General features: G+C 35.9%; 2 protein-coding genes across 2 annotated transcripts; one reads left to right on the plus strand and one right to left on the minus strand.

Annotated features, from left to right (window-relative positions):
• Positions 1-15,692: 15,692 nt before the first annotated feature.
• Positions 15,693-16,460, plus strand: LOC133789689 (non-specific lipid-transfer protein 1-like). The gene is made up of 2 exons (XM_062227463.1): positions 15,693-16,078; positions 16,332-16,460. The coding sequence occupies exons 1-2, from the start codon at positions 15,708-15,710 to the stop codon at positions 16,339-16,341; spliced, it is 381 nt and encodes a 126-aa protein (XP_062083447.1). The 5' UTR covers positions 15,693-15,707; the 3' UTR covers positions 16,342-16,460.
• Positions 16,461-18,539: 2,079 nt separating this feature from the next.
• On the minus strand, positions 18,540-21,512 carry LOC133788228 (transcription factor RF2b-like). The gene is made up of 4 exons (XM_062225620.1): positions 20,811-21,512; positions 19,828-19,960; positions 19,436-19,520; positions 18,540-19,340 (listed from the first exon to the last, which is right to left on the minus strand). The coding sequence occupies exons 1-4, from the start codon at positions 21,434-21,436 to the stop codon at positions 18,976-18,978; spliced, it is 1,209 nt and encodes a 402-aa protein (XP_062081604.1). The 5' UTR covers positions 21,437-21,512; the 3' UTR covers positions 18,540-18,975.
• Between the last annotated feature and the right edge of the window lie 1,729 nt (positions 21,513-23,241).

The raw sequence follows: 23,241 nt of genomic DNA on the forward strand, positions 1-23,241 counted from the left end.
TGAGGTCCTGATAAACCACACTGAGTGACTGACAGGCAAGTCACTAATTCAAATGGAAGAGTGGCTGTTAGGTAAGCCACTAGCCTTCAACAGGTTCTGGTAAACCATACTGAGTGACTGACAAGCACGTCACTGTTTTCAAATGGGAGAGTGGCTGCTAAGTAAGCCACTAGCCTCCAAGCGCTTATTTCATTCATCGACCCTCGGGGTCGGTCTGGCATTGATACTCTTTGAGTCATTCAATGCTGATAATCGATTAGATCAAATCTTGTTGGCTTGCGTAATACACGCTAAGGCCGTCCTGACTAATGAGTCAGCTCAACGTGATCAGTGCCCAGTACCACTGCCGAACCTGACTAATAAGTCACAGCTTCACAGTTGATACTAGCACCTTTGCCAAACCTGACTAATGAGTCAGTACCGTGCACAAGTGAGCAACGTATGCCAAGCATTCTATATTAAATCCATGACCACATTCTCACAATCAACATGCCTCATGAACATCCATGCATGTCACACTTGGGGTGCAGTTCTCTTACCTTTGATTCGAGCTAGAATGAACAAAAGAACGACCCTTGAGAACGGTTTAGCTTTTAGTCCTTTAGCGGCTACCTAACCACAACACATATGGGATACCATTAATAATCAAGATAATCAAGGGTCTCAAACCATTATCTAGCCTCCAAGATATCAATCCAAACTAATCCAAATAGCAAGGACACTCCCGAGGCCTAAAACTAGGTTCCCGGGGTCAAAACGAGCAAACGGGGCGAAAACAGGGCAAGGGCTGCGGCCCTAGCACCTTGGGCCGCGGCCCCCAGGGTTCCCAGAGGCTAGGGTCGCGGTGCCCTTCATCAAGGGCCGCGGCGCCCAGCGAGCACAAGCTCCCCACCTGCTTCTTCAAAGAAGGGTCGCGGCGCCTCAAGAACAGGGCCGCGGCGCTCCACCCTGGGCCATTCCCAACCGCGTTGATAACACTCCAAAACCTCCAAAATCATCCCTAAACATTCCCCAATCATCAAAGCAAAGTTCCCAAGCTTCCCCATACATCAAAACCCTCAAAACCCAAGGCTCGAATGAACCGAAAACTCAACAATTCACAAAATCAATTCAAAGCTTAGAAACTCGGAAAAACTCAAAACTTAAACTTCGATTACCTTCAATTGGGTTATTTATCATCGAATCCTTCAGTTAAGAAGCTTCTAATCTTCCCTAGGATCGCTATGCCTCGATCCTCACTCGATTCCGACTTCTAGAACTCAAGATTTCGTCAAAAAGGCTTAAACGGTAAAACAGACTTTGAAAAGGAAGAACGGAAGGTTTTCTTATCGTATGTTCTATCTGATAAGCTACTTCAACCTTAAGTAACCTCAAATAAAACCTAATGCTCGGGGTCCCGAAAACACCCCCGGGGACATTATAGTCAAAACCTCCAAATTTTCACCCTGATCTCAAATATTCCCAATTTATCATCAAATGAACATTTCTATTACCCCAAAATTTGACCCCATTATGGTAAAACCGCTAATCCACTAAAAATAACCGTCTCATGTCAAATAGCTCGAATATATCTCCATAATAATGGAACCTCATTCGCAAATCAAGTTATGCACCCAAATACACAAATTACCCTCAACGGGCCAAATTATCATCACACCCCTGTAATAAGAGATATGGACTCACATGCATGCATTTCACATCATATCATAATATAATCAACATATACATGCATTTATCAATTGATAACATAATTAAGCAAGTATGGCCCTCCCGGCCTACTATTCATGCCGTTAAACTCATCGGTGAATTCGGGGCATTACAATGATGGAACATTTGGAGGAGTCAAATCTGAAAGCATTTCCTCTAATACTACTTTGCTTCGAAGTTTGAAATTTTGGGCATAGTCGTTTTCTAGAAAAATAACGTTTGTGGAAGAAAACACTTTCTTGTTTATAGGATTATAGAAGAGACCACCCCGAGTACCTTTAGGATAGCCAACAAACATGCAAACTTTCGTTCGCGATTCTAGCTTTCCTTATCTTTTCCTCAGGACATGGGCGAGACACCCCCAGATTCTGTAACAATTAGGCTTACATCCATTCCAGCGTTCAAAAAGTGTCTTGGGGACTGATTTGGATGGCACAACATTTAGAATTTCGTTCGCAGTCTCTATCACATCTCCACAGAAAGATGTTGGTAGAGTTGAGTAACTTAGCACGCACCTAACCATTTCCATCAGTGTGCGATTATGACATTCCGCAACAACATTTTGTTGTGGAGTCCCTGGGGTAGTAAGTTGAGACAAAATTCCAAGTTCAGTTAAATGATCTTGGAACTGCATATCTAAATATTCTCCAGCCTTATCAGATCGCAAGATCTTTAACGTCTTACCCAATTGGTTTTTAGCCATAGCAAAGAATTCCTGAAACTTTGAAAAAGTTTTTGATTTCCTATGCATTAGGTAAAGGCATGAATATCTACAGTAATCGTCAATGAAAGTGACGAAGTACTCAAAACCACCCCATGCATGCACATTTAGACGTCCACAAACATCTAAATGCACTAGCATGAGCAGTTCGTTGGCCCTGTCTCCCATTGTAGAGAATGGGCGCTTGGTCATTTTGTCGTAAATAACCCCAACAATTATAACACAACCTCTTCCCCTTATTCTTCCTTATTTCTCATTTTCCCCTATTTTTGGTCTACAATCCCACCCAGCCTTGACCACCCCACACCCTACCCGCCTCACTCCCATTGAAGGTAACTTTTTTTTCTTTATATTTTTTATAATTTTTTGTCTCTTCTTTGTTTTGTGTGATCCCTCATACCATTGCTGACAACCACCACCACCAACACTGGTTCTCTCTTTGGGCAGAGGTAATTTTTTTTTGTTTTTTTTAATAATTTATTCTATCTTTCTCTTTCTCCTTTATTTTGTGCGATAACCCACGCCACCACCACCACACCAGTTCTTTCTTTGGACAGAAGTATTTTTTTATTGTTTTCTTTTATTTTTATATGTATTGTAACGCCCTCCTAATCCAGGACCATTACACTATGTAATTTAAATAGTGCTTAACTTGATAAACGAGTCATTTGGACTTAAACGATGTAATTAAAACTAACCGTAAGTTAAGTTACTAAAAATTTCTGTCGAAAGTCAACCATTTCATTAAAAGAGTTTGACTTCAATACATGGGATCCCAACATAGTTTAAAACGGTTACAAACCCAAAAATGTATACAAAATTTGACCTAGGCAGTAAAATCAGGGTTCAACCCTAGTTCCAACTGATAACCTCAGTTGTGGCAGACGAGCAGGCCACATATGAACACTCTGGCCCTGAAGCTCTCCAACTCATGGCTGGTCCAGCTTTTCCTTTCCTTTACCTGCACCATTTAGCACCCGTCAGTCGTGGCTCAGCAAGAAAACATAATCATGCTTATAAGCAGTACATTGTTAGATCACAAACTCATAATTAGCATGCCTAGCAGTAATAACCTTACTCATGCATGAAATCAATCCAGATAAGTGACTATAGAGTCACACTAGGGCCTACTGCCCAATTTCTCATATAACCAGCCTTAGAGCTGACCAAGCAGGTCTAGCGCTTAACATTTCAGATGACCCTAGGGGTGTTTAAGTGTATATATCACTTCTGGGTTGGCTTAACCTTATCAGCCAGCATTTAGCATGCTATTGTTGCCCTCGACTCCTAAGTCGAGCCCTTAAACCCTCAGCTTATAAGCCGAGTATCTTAACCTTCAGCTGATAAGTCTAGTCTTTTAACATTCAATTGATAAGTCGAGTCTTTTAACCTTCGATTGATAAATCGAGTCTTTTAACCTTCGACTGATAAGTCGAGCCTTTTTAAAATAGATATGTCCTTGACTATTAAGCCAAGCTCTTCATCAGATAACACAGATGAAATCCTCAGCTTATAAGATGAGCTTCCCAATCAGATATACATATAACCAGTTATTATATAACACAAGTAAGCACAACGCACTTAATATGTTTAATAAAAAATTCTCAGAATAGTAATAATCCTATACTATATCTGGGCCAAGCCCTAAACGCAGACCAAGTGCAGTTTTCTTACCTCAGGTTCTGAGTAAATAGTATTTGACAACCTTCAAGTACGGTCCTTTCCTCCTGAGTCTAACATTTCACCCTAGTCACAACCATAAAGTTGAATAACTATTAGGAAATGAACTAATAAAGGCTTCCAGACCAAGTCCTAGCCTCCGGGACCTTGCATTCTACTAACCCGGTAGTAGAATCATTCATGAGCCCTTAGGTTTGGGTTCCCAACTCCCAAAACCTAATTTTTCTTATTTCCCCTATTAGATCTGCGGCCCCCTAGTTAGGGCCGCGACGCAACAAGTTAGAGAGTCCCCGAGCCCAAAACCACAGGGCACGCCCCGCAGCACAACCTGCTTGGCGCCGCAGTGCCAAGGCAGTTTGAGGCACCTGCTTGTCCCTCTAAGTTCCTAAGGGTCGCGGCGCCCAAGAACATAGTCGCAGCGCCACATAGCGAACTCAAAAAACCAGCAATTTTAAGAATCACCGATCCTCCCAAAAAAACCATCCCAAAACATGGTTTTCACCTGTTTGGACCATCATAATGGTCCCAGCAACTCAGAAACACAGTAAACAACTCTAAAACTCAAGTGAGGGAGAAAGAGAGAGAGAATGCCCTGCCTTGTTTTTACTCTGTTTTTCCCCCTCTTCCAGTTATACTACTCAGCCAACATAAAATAACTAATGGTCTAAAGACCAAAATGCCCTCAAGGCAACTCTCTCCTCTCAATACCCCTTGAGGGAAAAAATGTCAATTACACTCCCGTCTCACATAATACTTGAAATTCCCAGTTAATTTCGCTAAACCCAGAATATTACTAACTCTCCCAAAATATGACTTACTCTCTTGAATCTCGGTAACTCACCGAATTACCAAAATACCCATTGGCTCACCCCGAGTCGGGTATAAATTCTCCGTTGTGACTAAACCACTATCTTGCTTGAAAGGACCGACTACTGTTGAATATCTCAAATATATCTACATAATAATGTGGTCTCACTCACATATTATCAGATAATTACAATTAGACCCCCAATGGGTCAAAATTACAAATATGTCCCCTTTAAATAAAACCAGGCATATTTCGCACATTTAATACACCTAAACATGCATAATCAGCTATATAATAATATAACTCAAGAAATTCACATAATCACATCAATATCCAATTAATCAACAAAATATTCCAATATTGCCCTCTATTGACATGGTTTTTCACCAACAGTAGATTTAGAAATCTAATAAGGATATTAGTGCTTATTTGTAAACCGCAATAAACTTATATGAAAGATTTCTCAAACACACAATTTTACGTGGTTTAGTGGTTAAAATCCACCTAGTCCACGAGACAATATTATTACTCTCTCACAATTTCTGTCGAGTTTCAGTATTACAAAAAGCAGTCCCCTTTCCTGTCCATTATCCCTGATATTTATATGGAATTTCCTGGATAGGTTTGGGTAACCGTGTGCATATATATGGTAAACATTTAATAAATATAATTCCCATTTACATAGGGATACAATTTCCTAACAAAGTATACTCCTGTTATATCGGACAATAAATGTGCAATACAGCCTGGACATTAATGAGCGTATAAAGTGCCTCTGAGTCTCTTGGGGTCCTTCAGTGTGCGCCATGACTAGGTTTCCACGAGCTGAACATATTCATCAAGCTGAGGATTGAAGAGAATATGAACCTTAGTTCAGACTAAGTTCAGAGTGCCCTACAGGGAATCTGGCCACTACATGTCTAGAACTAGACCATCATCCTAAGAGGCGACCTGATAACTACCTGAATGTCATACTTCCAAGTCTTGACTCGAGCTGCTCACATCATCATTAGCTAGATGTTCTACTCGCCTGCTTCTTCCATATATTCATCTGCGAACTGTACCCCTAGTTAAGTAATTAAACCTGTGCTAATTTTTAGGGAACAATATTTTCCCCCCATGCTCTTGTTCGTGCTTGACATCATCACTTTCTGACACGCACAGTAGGGGTTTTTAGGCTTCTGTCATGTAAAATCGTGCTTGCCTACTACTCGAGTGTTGAACATGTGGCCTTCTGTAATTGGCATCTGTTTGGGCTTTGAGGACTGTGACAACTGTCCTGTCAACTTTTTGCGGCCGCACGGGTCATTTAGTCTTGGCCTTTGGATCTCAAGCTGACCCAATCGGATGGCCCAAAATTAATTCCCAAAGCTTACGTATAAATATGGAGATCAGGCCTGAACCTTACCACCTTTACATTCAAAAACTTTCCTTTCAGAAACAAAAATCCCCTTTTTCTCTCAATTTTTTTTCCAAAAACCTTCATCGCCCATCAGTTTCTCAGAAGCTCTCAAGCTCCTGCCTGTGGAATCATCAACATTCTCATCGAATAAACGTATAAACTGTAAGTATTTCCTCATCTGGTTTGAATCTTTCACTTCTTTATTTTCCAATGAGTTTTTTAATTCGAAAAACATTTGTTGTTCAATATCGTTTCGTGTTCTAGCCATGTCTGAGTTTAAATAGGGTTCAGTTTAGGCTTAAAGAATGATACTAGACTTGTTTAGGAATAATGTATTTGAAAACTAGGGAAATTTTCTGGATTTTGCAAGGAAAATGTCACTGATGAATCGATTAGGATACCTATTTGGATGTAGAAGTTGAGAGGTTTTTAGATTTGGCTCTAGGTACCTTAAGGCTCACGATTCCTTAAGCAGTTTTGAATTAAACTGCTTTCAAAATAAAAGTAGTGGATTTGACGGATATGACACGTGAATCCCGAAGTATCAGGGAATTTCCCGAATTCATAGCGCGTGGCCTAGGACTGCGCGTGGAAACACGCGTTGGTGCTAGGACATATCTTAGCTTGTGTAAATTTTGAATCACAAAAAGTACACTACTCAAACCCTTGGGTCACCATACCTTTATTGTCGTAGCTAGTCATTGTCTTAGGCCACCTCATATAGGTCGCTTTGTCGTCAGGCGAGCTAGATCATGGCCCCACCAAAGAAAAACGTCGCGAGATCCTCTTCTCATAACAAGACTAAGGACAAGCAGTTCACATCCTAATCTCCAATTCCTCACTTCAGCCCAGTGGTGGAGAGGGAGATTGTTGTCAATCCTAACGCCTTTTTCAAGGTCGAGCACATTGTGTCCCAAATGACGTTGCAGGGGAAAGTAAACAAAATACTACTGAGCCATGGGATCGAGATGGGAATTGATGGCCTCCTCACCCGACCTCTATTGGAAGGAGAGCGGAGCTGCACCCTTCTTCAAGATGGCTTTGGGGCTTAGAGTGATGAGCACCTGAAGGAAGGTGCTTTCCTCCCATTAGACCAGTACTTCGTGGATTTTTTGAACTACGTTGAACTGGCTCCCTTCCAACTTCCCTAAACTCGTATCGAATTTTAGCAGGGTTAAAATATTTGTTTTTGAGGCACGAGTGGGAGGTCCCCAGCCCATTTGATATAATGTACTTCTTCTACCTCAAGGTCATTCCTGATCAGAAGGGGTGAGGTGACAGCTTTTACTACCTCACTCGCTTCCAAAACTTGACTTCCGTTATTGACCTCCCCAGCCACCCAAATGACTATAAAGACTAGTTCTTTATGTCAAATGGGTTCAAGAATTGCTATCATCGATACTTCAACCGCCCTCGTAAGTCTCCTAACTTCCTTAATTATGTACGTGAACTCTCTTATCATTTTCATTTTGTTTTAGTTTAATCCTCTAATTGAGTTCATTCTTTGTGCATCTATATTCAAGAGGACAGGGCGATTGAGACCCTTGGGGGTCAATACGAGACATTGTCCCATCTTCCTTTGAAGGAGATGAAGTATTTTTGACCATATGAGTCCATGTCTGGACTACATAAATTAGTATGTATGATTTCTAATAGTTCGGAACTCTATGGACACCACTTTTCTTAGACTTGGAGGTATGCTTTCCCTCAATGCTATCTACACAAGTATCAAAGTCAGTAAAATCTAAGGTATTGAGTACCCCATCTTTCACAAATATTTTAATTTTATAAATGGAGATATGTCCCAATCTCCGGTGCCATAATGTAGAGGAATTCTCATTCATAACACATCTTTTATTACCAGCGTGAACATGTATAGTATTATAAGCGGTATTGTTTTGTAAATTAAGGCAGTAAAGATCATTAGACAAAATGAAATTTCCAACACATTCAAATTTATTATATAAATTAAAAGATTTGTTTGAAAATGTAAAGGAAAATCCAAAAGGTACAAGTCTTGAAACTGAAATCATGTTTCTAGAGAAACTTGGTACATAAAAAGTCTTTTCTAACTTTAAAATAAAACCGCTACTTAAAAGTAAATGACACATTCCATTAGTCTCCACATGTGAGCCCATCTTGTTTCCGGATAAGATGATTTGCTCACTTCCCACTGGCTTCCTTAGGTTTTGTGTAATGCCCTAAACTCCAGGGACCGTTACGGTGTGCCTTGTAAACAGTGCTAAACTCGCTAATCGAGTCATTTGGCCAAAATTGTGTAACTAAGTATGATTAGCGGTTTAGGGATTAAAAATTTTGGTTAGGATATAACGTTTCATTAGAACGTTTATTGTATACATTGGGATCCCAAAAATATAATTTAAAGGTGTATTACAAGAAAATATTTACAACAGGCCGATCTAAGCGGCAAAATAGGGTTTAACCCTAATTCCTCTTTCAACCCTCAGCCGTGGCAGTCGAGCAGCCGCATATGTACACGTCGTCACCTAAGCTCTCCAACTCAAGGATGGTCTAGCTTCCTTTTGCCTTTACCTGCACCACATAGCACCCATGAGCCGAAGCCCAGCAAGAAAACTCAACATGCTCATGAACAGTAATAACATGTCATCAAATCATAATGAGCATGCCTAGCAGTAATAGCTTCCGTCATGCATGCAAATAAGTTCAAATAAATGATTATGGGGTCCTGCATCTGAATAGAAGACTAATGAGTCATTCTCTGAGGACCTGCTTCTTGAATAGATGACTAGTAAGTAAATCTTGGAGTGGGTGACTAATGAGTTACACCCTGCATAGGTGACTAATGAATCATATTCTGTATAAATGACTAATAAGTCATACCCTGTGTAGATGACTAATGAGTCTATCTCTGTCTAGGTGACTAATGAATCACACTCTGTATAAATGACTAATAAGTCATACCCTGTGTAGATGACTAATGAGTCACACTCTGTATTGGTGACTAATAAGTCACTCTTGGTATAGATGACTAATAAGTCAATCTTGGTGTGGATGACTCATAAGTCATACCCTGTTTAGGTGACTAATGAGTCACGCTCTGGAGATCCCATACCCTCCTAGCCATGTGACATGTAGGTCACCTTAGCCATTATGGCTCTGGCTCTAATTAACTAGCCCATAGACTAAAAAAGCGCTTTTAATTTTCATCGAACTTGAGGTCGGTCCGACATTAATGCTCATTTGAGTCATTCAATGCAAATGTCGATTAGATCTAATCTTTATTGGCTTGCGTTGAACATGCTAAGGCCATCCTAACTTATAAGTCAGCACTGTGTGACCAGTGCCTAGTACCACTGCTGAACTTGACTAATAAGTCCCAGCTTCACAGTTGATACTGACACCATTGCCAATCCATGACTAATAAGTCAGTGCTTCCTCATTTACGTAATACAAATAGACATATATCATATGTAAAATATTCAAATATAAGGCAATTGGCATGCTCACTCAGTAATCAAAAGCATAATTATAATCATTCACAATTACAGAGACTCAAGCTCTGATCAATCTCATAATCAATATTCACAGCATGCCCTAATCACATGTTTCTCGTGCATCGAATGCATCACATTTAATCACTTGACATGCCTCAACAATAACCATACATGTCACATTTAACCAGCCAACATGCATCAAGAATAACCATGCATGTCATATATACACAGGGTGCAGTTTTCTTACCTCTTATTCGAGCGAGAGTTAATATAAGAACGATCAACCTTTAAGCCTTTAGCGGTCACCTATTCATAACCAAATATGGGACATCATCAATAAAATGATTAACAAAGGTTCCCAAACCAAGATCTAGCCTCCGGGACATCAATCCCCACTAATACGGGTAGTAGGAACGATCCCGAGGCCTAAAACCAAGTTCCCGGGGCCAAAACACTCAAACGGGCTCAAACCTGCCCAAGGGCTGCGGCCCTAACACCTTGGGCCGCGGCCCCCAGCCACTCCAGGAGCAAGGGCCACGACGCCCTACACCTAGGGCCACGACGCCCAGCAAGGCAAAAACCTCCCCAGCTGCTTCTTCAAGCTAGGGTCGCGGCCCCCAACCTAGAACCATCCCCAAGCTCGTTCTCCTTCATCCCAAACCCTCCAAAAACATACATAAACACTTCCAAATCATCAAATCAAAGTTCCCAAGCTTCCCAATGATCCAAAACAATCAAATCCTGGAGCTCAAATGAACCAAAAAATCAACGATTCACAAAGTCTAATTCTAAGCTTAAAAACTTTAAAAACTTAAAACTTGAATTACCTCCAATTGAGTTGTTTCCAACTAAATCCTTCAGCTAATAAGATTCTAATCTTTCCTGGGATCGCTATGCCTCGATCCTCGCTTGATTCCGACTCCTAGAACTCGAGATTTCTTTGAAAATGCTTCAAATGGTAAAATGAACTATCGGGAAGAGAAAGAGAGGTTTTCTAACGTACGATTCTATCTGACAAGCTACTTCAAGCTTAAGTAACCTCAAATAAAACCTAGTGCTTAGGGTCCCAACAATACCCCTGGGAACATTATAGTCAAAACTCCCAGAATTTCCTCCTGGTCTCAATAACTCCCAAATTATCATCAAATAACATCCTCGTAACTCAATATCCCAATAAAAGACCCCCGTTATGACAAAACTGCTAATTTATAATATAAGACCGTCTCATGCCGAATAGCTCGAATATATCTCCATAATAATGAGATCTCATTCACAAATCACAATATGCACCCAAATATACAAATATGCCATCAACAGGCCAAATTACCAAAACACCCTAATAATCAAATGTGGACCCACATGCATGCATATAACATCATATTATAATATAACTCACATAAACATGCAAATTATCAGTTAATGGCGTAATTAAATAATTATGGCCCTCTCGGCCTACTAACCCAGCCATTAAACCGCATTAGGGATTTCGGGGCATTACATTTTGTAAACCCTACAAAGAATTTGAAATGTGAATTTTTGATCCATAATCAATCCACCATGTGTTAATATTAACATTAGCCATATTAGATTCATAACATACTAAGGAAATTGGAATACATTTGTCCTCCATCCATTTCTTGAACTTTGCACATTCCTTTTTCGCATGTCCCTTCTTTTTGCAGAAAAAACACTTGATGAAATCCTTCATTATTTCGCCTTGGGGAGTCACTTTATTTTTCCCCTTGTCCTTCTTGGATGGTTTACGTTTCTTTCCTTGGGTGGTCATGTGAGCACTTTCACCTTGTACCTGTAGGAGTCTTGCTTCTTCTTGAGCACACATGGTTATCAGTTCATTGATGCTCCATTTGTCCTTATGTGTGTTGTAAGAAATTTTGAAAGGCCCGTATTGAGGATTACATCGAGCTTCTTCAGTTGAGCAAAAATGTCTTTCATCTTTGAGATATGTTTTCTAACTCCTTTGATACCAGTGAGCTTTGTTGATGAGAATTGGTGGATGAGGTTGTTGTAAAGTGGTTTGTCCGAAGTGTCGAACTGTTCATCGATCAGTTTGATCAACTTATCGATCAGTTTGATCAAGTCTTTGACTTTCTTAGGTTTCTCCACCGATCCACGCATTCCCTTAGGGATCTTGGACATATTGAACATGATGTTGAGGCGGTTGGATCGCTCCCATTTTTCATATAGTGTGATCTCAGCAGCAGTGCTAGTTGTAGTGATTGTAGCAAGTTCTTCCTTTCTTATTGCGTAGTCCATGTCTGCGCAGTCTAAGTGAAGAAGAACTCATTCCTTCTAGATTTTGAAATTATCACCCCTAAGATCAGGAATTTGGTAAGGATTTCAGCAAAACTAGAGGAGAATGAAGAAGTTGCATGAATAGGATTACAAATTTAGATTTCTAAAGATTGAGGCTTGATGAAGTCATGTTTTACCAATGTATAACATGCTGAAAGATGAAATTTTATTAAACAAATAAAATTGTCTGTGGGCTAAATTTTTTATTTAATAAAATTGGATGTACATTATGATAGATTATTCAAACAAATTATTTGGGATAAACTAAGGTTTGATATTTCTATCCAAATTAAACTTTATGATAAAACTATTAAATTAATTATCATAACTCATGTGGGTAAATTAAGAAAATTAATTTAATATATTATCCTAATCAATTATATAAATATAATAAAATCCCTATGGGGTAAAATTATTATATTTATATAATCAATCACAATTTATGTTCATTATGTGATCATTTCAGATTAATATATAATTTTATATGATTAAAGATGTTGTGGCTACCCCCTAATTATTTAAAATTATATGGTTCACTAGACATTATGTTTTAGGCTCTATGAAGACCTAAGAACAATTTCGTTATTTATAACATAATAGGCAATCACAGAGAGTAGTGCTCCTAGTGTGGTCGTCTGAAGATCATTAAAAATCGTTCTAGATTGAGCATTTATCTCAGTTCCATGCGTTTTTATGTCAACCACAAAATTGTTTATGTATTATTCATAATTTTATGGGTTTATGCATTTTTAGACCTTGTGTTTTGCCTCATTACTTGTTTGGACCCTGTGTTTTGAAAAATTACTTTTTGGGTCCTGTGTTTTCTAAAATAGTTCAAATAGACCCCTAAACCCAATTTTCATCAAAGTTTTTTGAACTAAAATCACAAATAATTCATCAAACTAACAACTCAAAACAAAAATACAGTTATTATGCCTAAGAACTGTGTTGTTATATTCAATTTTTTGTTCATCAAAATCAAGTTTAGGGGCCTATTTGAACCATTTTACAAAACACAGGGTCCAAAAAATAATTTGTCAAAACACAATATTCAAACAGGTAATGAGTATAAATATTTTATGAATATTAATGTGAATATTTTATGAACACTAATGTGCTAAATATTATTCAACCTATCTTAATGTTTGAATATAATCTTATTAATGTATCTAGCACAATAATGGAATATATAATGTATTTAAAAAAACATAAAGTCATACATATAACATTAAATATAATTATCCTAAAAATAAATTTTGCATGAATAATAACAAAATAATCATACAAATTAACATAATTATTTATATGTAGGAAAATAAATACAATAATTTCATATAGGGTTTATACCTTTTTAGACCCTGTATTTTGTCTTATTACCTGTTCGGACCTTGTGTTTTGATAAATTACTTTTTGGACCCTATGTTTTGTAAAATGGTTAAAATAAAACCCTAAACCCGATTTTGGTCAATGTTTTCTCAACTAAAATCAAAAATAATTTACCAAACTAACAATCCAGAACAAAAATAAAATCATTCTACTTAAAAATTGTGTTGTTATATTAAATTTTTTCTTCATCAAAATTGAGTTTAAGGTTCTATTTTAACCATTTTACAAAAATAGGATCCAAAAAGTAATTTGTCAAAATACAAGGTCAAAAAAAGTATAAACTCTTTCATATATACACTTAATGGCAGGAAAATCCATGCTAAATAAGACAATAAAATCATTTATTGAATTAATAAAATAATTGCACAAACTTAATTGTAAAACAAAAGTGTAATTACATTCTTAAAATAGCACAATTATTTAATATTGCATGAATAAAAGAAATATATCATACAATAAATACACCATAATCAAATATCTTCACATTTTAATTCATTTCCAAATAACATACAAATTACCAAAATTATATGTTTTAACTAAATTGGAAAAAAAATTAAAAATAAAATTTATTGCCTAAATAAGCATTAAAATCAAGAAAATAATAAAATTCCAAAACAAATCAAAAAAGTTAATTTTTGGAATTTTTATAAATTTTTCTTCAACATTTTTTTTTTTTTTGCATCATGAAAATGACTTTCCTGATATTGTGTCGTGTAACCTCTCAAAACGACAAGTCATTTTGCTGCTGTTGGGACCGAAACGACATGTCGTTTCACTCATCCCTGTCCTCCAGTCGGGTCGAAATTGACCCGAAACCGGGTCGGAAAATGCTATTCTGACATCCAAAAAATGAGTTTCAAAGCCCAGATCACACGAAAATGAGTAGATAAAGAGATCCATGGCATTCGATTGATTAAACAATAACTAAAGATCTGGCTTCAATCATAAAAATAATTTCGGCCATGATCGTGTTCTTCAAGGTTTTAAAAAACGGTTATGGATTTCAAAACCCGTTTTGATGCATCAATATATTAGAAAACAAAAACTAAAGGATTTCTCATGTTATGTAGATTGTAAAACAGATTTGAATCATAAACCATAAAATTGTCAACCATTGGCCATGATCGTGTGGGATTTTAAAAAATTGCATTTATTATTTTTAGACTAGTTTCTCATATAACAAATCATCAGAAACATTTATTAAAGGATTTCTAATTCAACTAAAATTGAGAAACAAAAATTGAATTAATAATCTAAAATTTTCTACTATTGGGCAATATATAGATCAATCACATGAATATATATGTGTGTATATATAAAGACATATATATATACATACAAAAATACCAAGACAGAAATAAACCTAGTTCTGATACCAAATGTTAGATTAAATGTTAATCTAAATGCATAACAATCATAATTAATCCAGAATAAACAAATTGTCATATAAAATTTAGAGGATCGAATATGTGTACCTTCAGTCATTGCTATTAACAATATCAGTCTATAAGATTTAGATCTACAAAAGAAGAAAAAAAAATTAGAACAAGTACACGGGCTTCCAAGTTCTCACTAACTCTTCAGATGAAATTACTGAAAATTAGAATGAGATGCGAGCTTGAAGACCAATACTCTATATTTATAAAGTGAAATATTCTATCAGAGTCTCTGCCACAGATTGAGATATTCTCTCAATCAGTTGGGATATACAAAATCGGATAACAAATAAAATTGAGTAAAAAATAATATTAACTATTAATTAGAATATTTGTCGATAAATAAAATATTAACTTTGATAAATTAGTTCTAACAAATTCTTTTTATATACCATATAAATAAATATTCCTACAACATTATCATACCAAGAATTTCCAAATCATAAAAATACATTACCAACAAACTTAAAGGAGAGAAAAACCTATCGCTTTATATATATATATATATAGTACTACTATACTTCATACAAACTTTGAATAATCTTCTCTTTATTACTTTAGGAGCCACTAAAAAAAAGTTATCACAACATTCTAGTCACAACAAATAATTACATTATTCCCAACCAATTATATATGATATTAAAATTTATTGAGTAATAATAAGATGTACTTTTTAGGAATGGCATAAATATAATAAAGTATTTTTAGTCATAAATTTGTGTAGTTAGCCTTTGCCACTCTATATAAACATGGCAAGAACTTTATTAATTAGCCCAAAATGGCTCACAATAATAAGCTTACAGGAGTTCTACTTTCCCAAGTGACAGTAGTGGTGGCGTTGATGCTGGCAGCAGCTCCTGGCCAAGTAGACGCAGCGGCCAACATAACGTGCGAGCAGGTGACGAACTGGCTGACACCGTGCATAAGCTACGGCGTGTTCGGGGGAACGGTGGCGCCGGAGTGCTGCCAAGGAATTAAAGATCTGAATGCTGCTTACTATACAAAAGATGATATAAGGGCAGCTTGTAGTTGCATCCAGCAAGGCGCAGCTATGATCCCCGGCATCGACTATGATCGGATCAACAATATTGCTACCTTATGCGGCACTTCTTGCCCTTATAAAGTCTATCCTTCCACTGATTGCTCTAAGTTAGTATATATATATATTTTTTCCATAAATATATATATAGATGTTGTGTTCAATCTCAGTTTTACAGTTTTGCATCAGTGCATCATCGTACTATATTTTATAACATATTCTTCTATATGATAAATTATGTATATGCATATCCTTTATTAATTACTATACGTACTTACTACCTACTTTTAAGTATTCTTAACTTTTTAAACTACGATAAAACAGTACTTTCACTCTTTATGGATGTGATTTGATCATTTGCAGGGTGGTTTGAATATGTGCTATCGCTATCTTTTTTCGGCTCGAGAGTTCACTCAAATCTCTCGTCTTTATTATGAATAAGTGATCAGAAAGTTGCAGAATTATGTGTCAGAGTGTGTATATATATTATATGTTTGAAGTATAACGTTGATCTTAATATTTAGATTCTGGTTTGATTCCAAATAAATATATATATATATATATATATGTATAGTGTGTCTACTCGAGATCGCAAAGTATAAGATTTTCCTGTATATGAACATGTACGAATGAAATAAATTAACTTTTCGACGTAGTATTAATTTATCTATATAAATATATATATATTACATCTAAAACTTATTTTTTTTCCCTTTTATCATTGATTTATAAGTTTAGATTAATTATTTATTTTGTATAAATTATAAATGTAAAAAAATATATTGAATCCTTCAAGAAAATATTTATTAAAATATTTTTTGATGTATTGTATGGCATGTAATTATATTAAAAATGATGTAGATATTAGTGAGTACGGTGCATCCACTTATTTGACAATATCGGTGCAGACAGTTTGTATTTTTTACAAGTCTATAATTTTTATTCTAAAATTTTTATATGATAGTGTACATTGTAATAATTTAAGACACCCTGCAAATATTCAAAAAATTATGAATAATTTATTTTTACATGTGTATACAAAAAAAATAAGCACGCATGCAACAAGCTGTTTGAATCATGTTTTCGGTACCATAATTTATTCATAATTTTTTGAAAATTTGTAAGATGTTCTAGATATCTACAATGTTTACGGTCGTATAAAAAAATATTGGGATTACATCTATCCAAGTGCCGAAAATAGAAAAATAATACACCGGTATTATAAAAAAAGTAGATATATTATAGTCGCTCCCTGATTTTCCTTTATCATTTTCTTTTAAAGAATTTCCCTTTTATCATTGATTTATAAGTTTATATTAACTATTTATTTTGTATAAATTATAAATGTAAAAAAATATTAAAATACTTTTTGATGTATTGTATGGCAAGTAATTACATTTAAAAAGATCTACAAATACTAATATTTGTATATAGGGGCAGATGTATTCAATGGTTGTGGGGACCAAGGCCCTCTCATAATTTTGAAAGAAAAAGTTACATGTATTTTTTTTAATGAAAATTTATCCGAATATGTGCTTGCCCCCCTATTCTTTTATATTTAATAGAAGGATATCCTTAGATAAATGAGTTTTGAGCAATATTACCATCCCCGTCACACGGCAGTAAACCTTGTAAGAAAAAATATCATAATTTGTTAGATAAAAATGGGAGTCATAAACGTATCGACGATCATTGATGTACTGTCAAATGGAGATTAGGTAATTTCTACCAACAAAGGTGTTATGATTTTCATCTCAATTAATTCACGCGACAAGAAAGAAAAAAGAATACATCACGTGTCCACATGACTCAGCTTAGAAAAATCAACTTGCTACAAAACGATGATGGACAAAAGATGACGATTTTTCACCCTTAGGGACACGGCCGCAAACGCGCTTACAAATACTGAAATAACTGGGTGAAAATGACATATGTAACCTGTTCAATACTATAGAGTTCAATTAATTACAGGCTGTGAAATGTGATTAGAAATCATTAAATCAAAGCCCATGACTAGTGGCGCACTTAGTGCAAATCGGCCATGCATACTTTAAACTTCCAAAATTTGACTAACTTAAAACAGACCTTAGACAAAAAGGGTCAAAATCAGGTCCTTTCCATGCCCCCAAATAATTATATAGATGATAATAGAATGCACATGACGTGGGCCAAGGTAATGTAGAAAAAATCAAAGCTACTAGTTCAGTAGTACTAGATAGATAACTATAAATAGGTGGACTTTTTAGGAGGAGCACATTAGCCATCCGAGATCTGCAATCGGCCCTTGCTATTGGAAATTATTAGTTTTCTTATAAAAATGTAAATAAAATAATCAAATGAGAGTTTATCTAGAAAAGGTACACAACAGGTATTGCTGTACAATCAATCTTCAGTTTATGTTCTTGTCCTAATATGGATAATCAATACACAAAAATAGTAATGAGAAGACTAAGCATTTTAAAGAATCAAATAATCAAATATTGTCTACAATCTTAAAACCAAAAAAAAAAAAAAATCAACCACAACACACTGTTTAGAACTCACCACTTGTAAAGAGCAATATAACAATACTAGAACAAAAAACATTCTTTTTTTGTAAACAGAACCAGCTCACTTCAGCCAATCCATGAAATAGAAACTGAACAGCATTTCACAAAGGATACATAAGTTTACATGGCATAAAAAATAAGTTAAGGTACAAAGAAAGGAATAACATCATGCTAAATTCCTATTGGGAAATGACCTTTCATACCCACATGTTTCTTACACCCCCAAGAACACAAAATTTCATATCTAACAAAGACCTGAGACAACATTCCAACATCTACGAGTGATTTTTTTTTTTGGCCCCTTAAGAAAAAAAAAATATTAAGAACTAAACCTTGACACAAATTAATTAAATAAAAAGGAAAGGAATAAGAGTACCCCCTCTAAATGGATGGATGTCAATCTATGAACAGATGATCAGGTGTCATGGACAAGTCAGCAGGTCAGCAGTGAGTTTGCCTCAAAATGTGGCGCTACTTTCACTTGCAGAGAGTGAGGAACCTTCAGACTTCACAATAGATGAACCTTTGTTACTGATGTCAAGTCCCTGTAACCGACCAACAGGATCGTTCTGCAAAAATTCAGTGATATTATGAGAATTTGATTGTTGAAGATGGTGAGCTGACATGGTAGCCTGGGAATGATTGAATGGCAACTGCATGTTTTGGTGGCCAGAATGTCCTCCCTGTTGTGGAACTGGAAAATAATTTGATGAATTATATGACATTTGATGCATTCCCATGTTAAATGATTCAGAATGGTTCATCATCTCCCCTGTGGCAATCTTTAGCCTCTCAACTTCCTTCTTAAGTGCTTCATTCAGAGCTGTATAACATTTTAGATGACACCAATAAGATATGGCATTAAAAATGGAACATTATTTTAGGACTAAAAAATAATGCAGTACATTACATACTTACCGTCACGTAACTGAGCTTGTTGCTCCATAGCTTGTAACCGAAGCTTAAGCTCTGTGTTTTCTGTACTCAGTCCTGTAGTATCCCTCTACACAAGATAACAAGAAGTGATCAGCTAATGGCTCGATGATGTGATTAATAGTAATATGTACCTATGCATGCAGAGGTGATCCTCAAAAGCAATAATAGGACAAATAAAATTAAATTATGCAGCAAAAAATAAACGAAAGGTTGAAAAAATTCTAACATCAACCTCATATAATCACCTTTTTTTTCAATAAGACAAATTGTTGAATACTTTAAACTTTCCAGCCTAAAGGTTCCTTGTGTCCTGTGTGTGCAGTCTTAAAACAGATTGTAAATAAATGTCATGCTAAAAGCTCACCAACACATACCTGGAAGAGTGTGAGTTGGGCAGATAGAGTTGTAGCTTCTGTTTGAAGAGTCTGAACTTTTCGCTCAAGTTCTTGTATATAGCGAGCTTTCCTCTCCTTTGAGCGAGCAGCAGACTGCCGATTAGCCAGTATCCTTTGTCATATAATGAAAATGTCAGAGGAAGAGAGCATACTAAGAAATAGAAAATTAATACAAGATATAAAACTAAAAATATATTGTATTTCACCAATAATGCATGGATCTATATAATACCAAAATCTCATGTAATTCAGAAACTTCTCAAAATAATCATATTGCCCTCAGCTTATTATCCAAAACCTTTTTACAAAACAATACATTTAATTAATTGCCTGCCAAAGATATTATCCTATAGAAGGTTATATAGCATGAAAATTTCATCGAACTTTCCTAGTCCCATCTTTTAACTAGTGTTATATTCTTTTTGCTAAAAGCTAAGAAATCTCTATGATGATGACTACCATTTCACGACCTCAATTGCTACCTACAGCCGTTCTAGTATTCAAATATCAATAACAAATACTGCACTATCACATTCTCTTGGATGCTAAATATTATAAATCATATTTTCAACAGTTTCTAGCCTAATTCAATAGTTAATAAGCATGATATAAAGCAGAATAGTTTAGTTAAACTATTTTAAAAAAAAAACTTCTTTCTCAAATACAAAGATAAAAGTCAGGCAATTTACTAAAAGCCATATCTCATAGGCATTTTGTGAATAATGGAAACATAACTATGAGATCTATGATGAAGCCAACTTATTTAGAAGCAAATAGTGATTCTTCATTTGAATTAAAACATTCAAAATTTCAAATCACTACATTCCACATGACAAAAAAAAAACAATAATAAATAAACGAAACGTCTGTTTTTCTCGGCATCCAAACATACATAAATACAACTTTCCCATTCCAAATGATTATGAAGCGAATACCCAAAAGACAAAGAACGTATCGTATACCTTTTGGCACGCTTGGGATCTATCGTCCAAAGTTCAGCAAGCTTATCAGGCGGCATAGCCTTCTTGGCATCCATAATCTCCCCAAACACACTAGTCGACGTCGACGACCCATCAACCGAGCTGCTATGCCGATGCCTAGGTCTCCCACTCCAATTCTTCTCTCCCTCACCGCCACCACCACCATTATTGCCTTCCGTTTTAACCTCACCACCACCACTCTGATCCGCACAGTTTCCTCCGGTACCGTTCCCACCAAGCTTTTCAACGTCAATGTAGGTGTAAAACAGGTCGTCCTCCGACCCGATCTCCTCAAAACTAGCCGTAGACGATCCACCGGCGTTGAACGGATCAGACGACGACAGATCCATCATATCCTCCGGCATCCGAAAAGTGACTTCCGAGTGCGCCCTCCTGTGTCCTCCTCCACCTCCGGTGACACCGGAATTGGGATTGGGGCTAAGATCAGCTTGCATTGTGGAGGAGGATGTGGCAGCGAATGCCGGTAATGGTGCTAAGGTATTCTTGAAGGGAGAAGCGCCATTGTTGTTATGGGTAGAAGAAGAAGAAGGAGAAGATTTTGGTAAGATGGGGTTTGCGTTGGAGGAATCGGATTGTGGATCTTGCATCTCTTTTCTTCTTCTGTGGTCATCTGTTATCGTTTCTCTCTCTCTATTACCCCATTTGTTCCGCTACTTGTCTTTGCCCCCGTTTGTTTTAACTTATTTTAACGTGCTTTTAGCTTCTAACATTAAAAAATTATTTTGAAGTAAAAATAAAAAGTAATTTTTTAATTTAAAATATTTTTTGTAGTAACGATAATATTATTGACAAATAACAAAATGTCCTAAGAACCTTTTTTTTTTTTTTTTTGTCATGAATAACAAGAAGATAAAATGTACAACTCTTTGTCTAGTCAAAGACCATGCAAAAATGCTTTCAGAAATTTAGACAAAAAAGTTCACATATGTTAATCAAGCATAACTAATTTAGAGAACTACAACAATGGAAATAAACTAAAGACAATAGAAAAAATAATCTGAAACAACCACCCCTGATAATATTAATGCTTCAATTTGGAAGGTCATTAAGACACCTGCATCACAAAAACAAATCAAAAATAAGAAACTATTAATGAAATCAAGATTATGCCAAATGACCAACCCTAGTAATAGACTTGAAAAAAAAATCTCTGTAATTGAATTGTAAACTGTTTAGAGATAATTAGAACACAACACAAATAATGAGAGGAATTTTCTCCAACCAACAAAACTTGTCATCTAGCTCAAGGTCGTGCTTAGCCAAAATATGAGCCACAGTATTAAACTGACGACTAATATGAGAAAGACTAGCCCTGGAAAGTTTGCCAATAAGGCTCTAATATCAGCAAAGATAAAACCTAATTTATTATTATACGCTGTGTTATTGTTTAAGGCCATAACAAGCGAAAGAGAGTCAGAAGAAACTGCAACAAGTGAAAGGCCAAGTCTTTGAGCCCAGACCAGTCCTACTAGCAGTGTTAGTGCTTCGGATTGAAATGTTGATAAGGCTCCTACAAACGAACCAACCAATATTAAAATAGATGGTACATAAAGGATAAAATTTAAGTAATATTTATATAAAAGTTGTTAGAAAACAAACCCAACCAAAGGGGAATCCCTTTGGTTAGGTTCCTATAAATAGTAGCTCTAAATTGCATTGTTACTTTCTATCAATTTCAAGAAACTAACTATCTTTAGGACTTTGTCTAAATCAATTGGAAATATTTTAAAGAACACCAATATACCTTTCAAAGGTTTTGATAGGGCTGCCAATAATTTTTTATCCGAGGAAAAAATAATTGCTCCAAAGCCAATCATGTTTGTGTGATTTGAGATTGCAGAATCAACAAACAAAGTAAGAAGATGGTATCTCTGATCTGCTCCTCTTTGATGTAGAGTTCTTTGGTGTAAAGCAATTTGTTCAGCCTGATTTTGTACATTTCTTATTGTCTCATAATATTGTATTGCCCATTCAATCATCTGGCATGACTGTCTTACTGGTTGACTATGTGTTTTTTTATTCCTTTCAAACTATATTACCAATGCTATAATCAACATTTTCTGTAAAGATTCTTTTTCTAGAATTTCTGAAGCATAAAGTAAGATTTCCTTGAAAGAAATGTCTCTTTACTTTGTGAGAGGAAAAGATAGTCCTCATAATCCCAAAAAATTTTGGTGGATGGGCACTAGAAAATTGCATGTGCGTTAGAGTCAACATCAAAACCACAAATTGGACAAACACTATGAGTTGTAATATTTCGACTATGTAGGCTTCTTAAGGTTGGTAAAATTTAGTGGAAACCTCTCCATGCAAAGTGTAAAGAAATTTGTGGAATTTTTAAACCCCAAAAAGATTTCCACCATATGGATAACACATCATTTGATGATGAAGG

Source organism: Humulus lupulus, chromosome 7 (genome assembly GCF_963169125.1).
Source record: "Humulus lupulus chromosome 7, drHumLupu1.1, whole genome shotgun sequence".
NCBI lineage: Eukaryota > Viridiplantae > Streptophyta > Magnoliopsida > Rosales > Cannabaceae > Humulus > Humulus lupulus.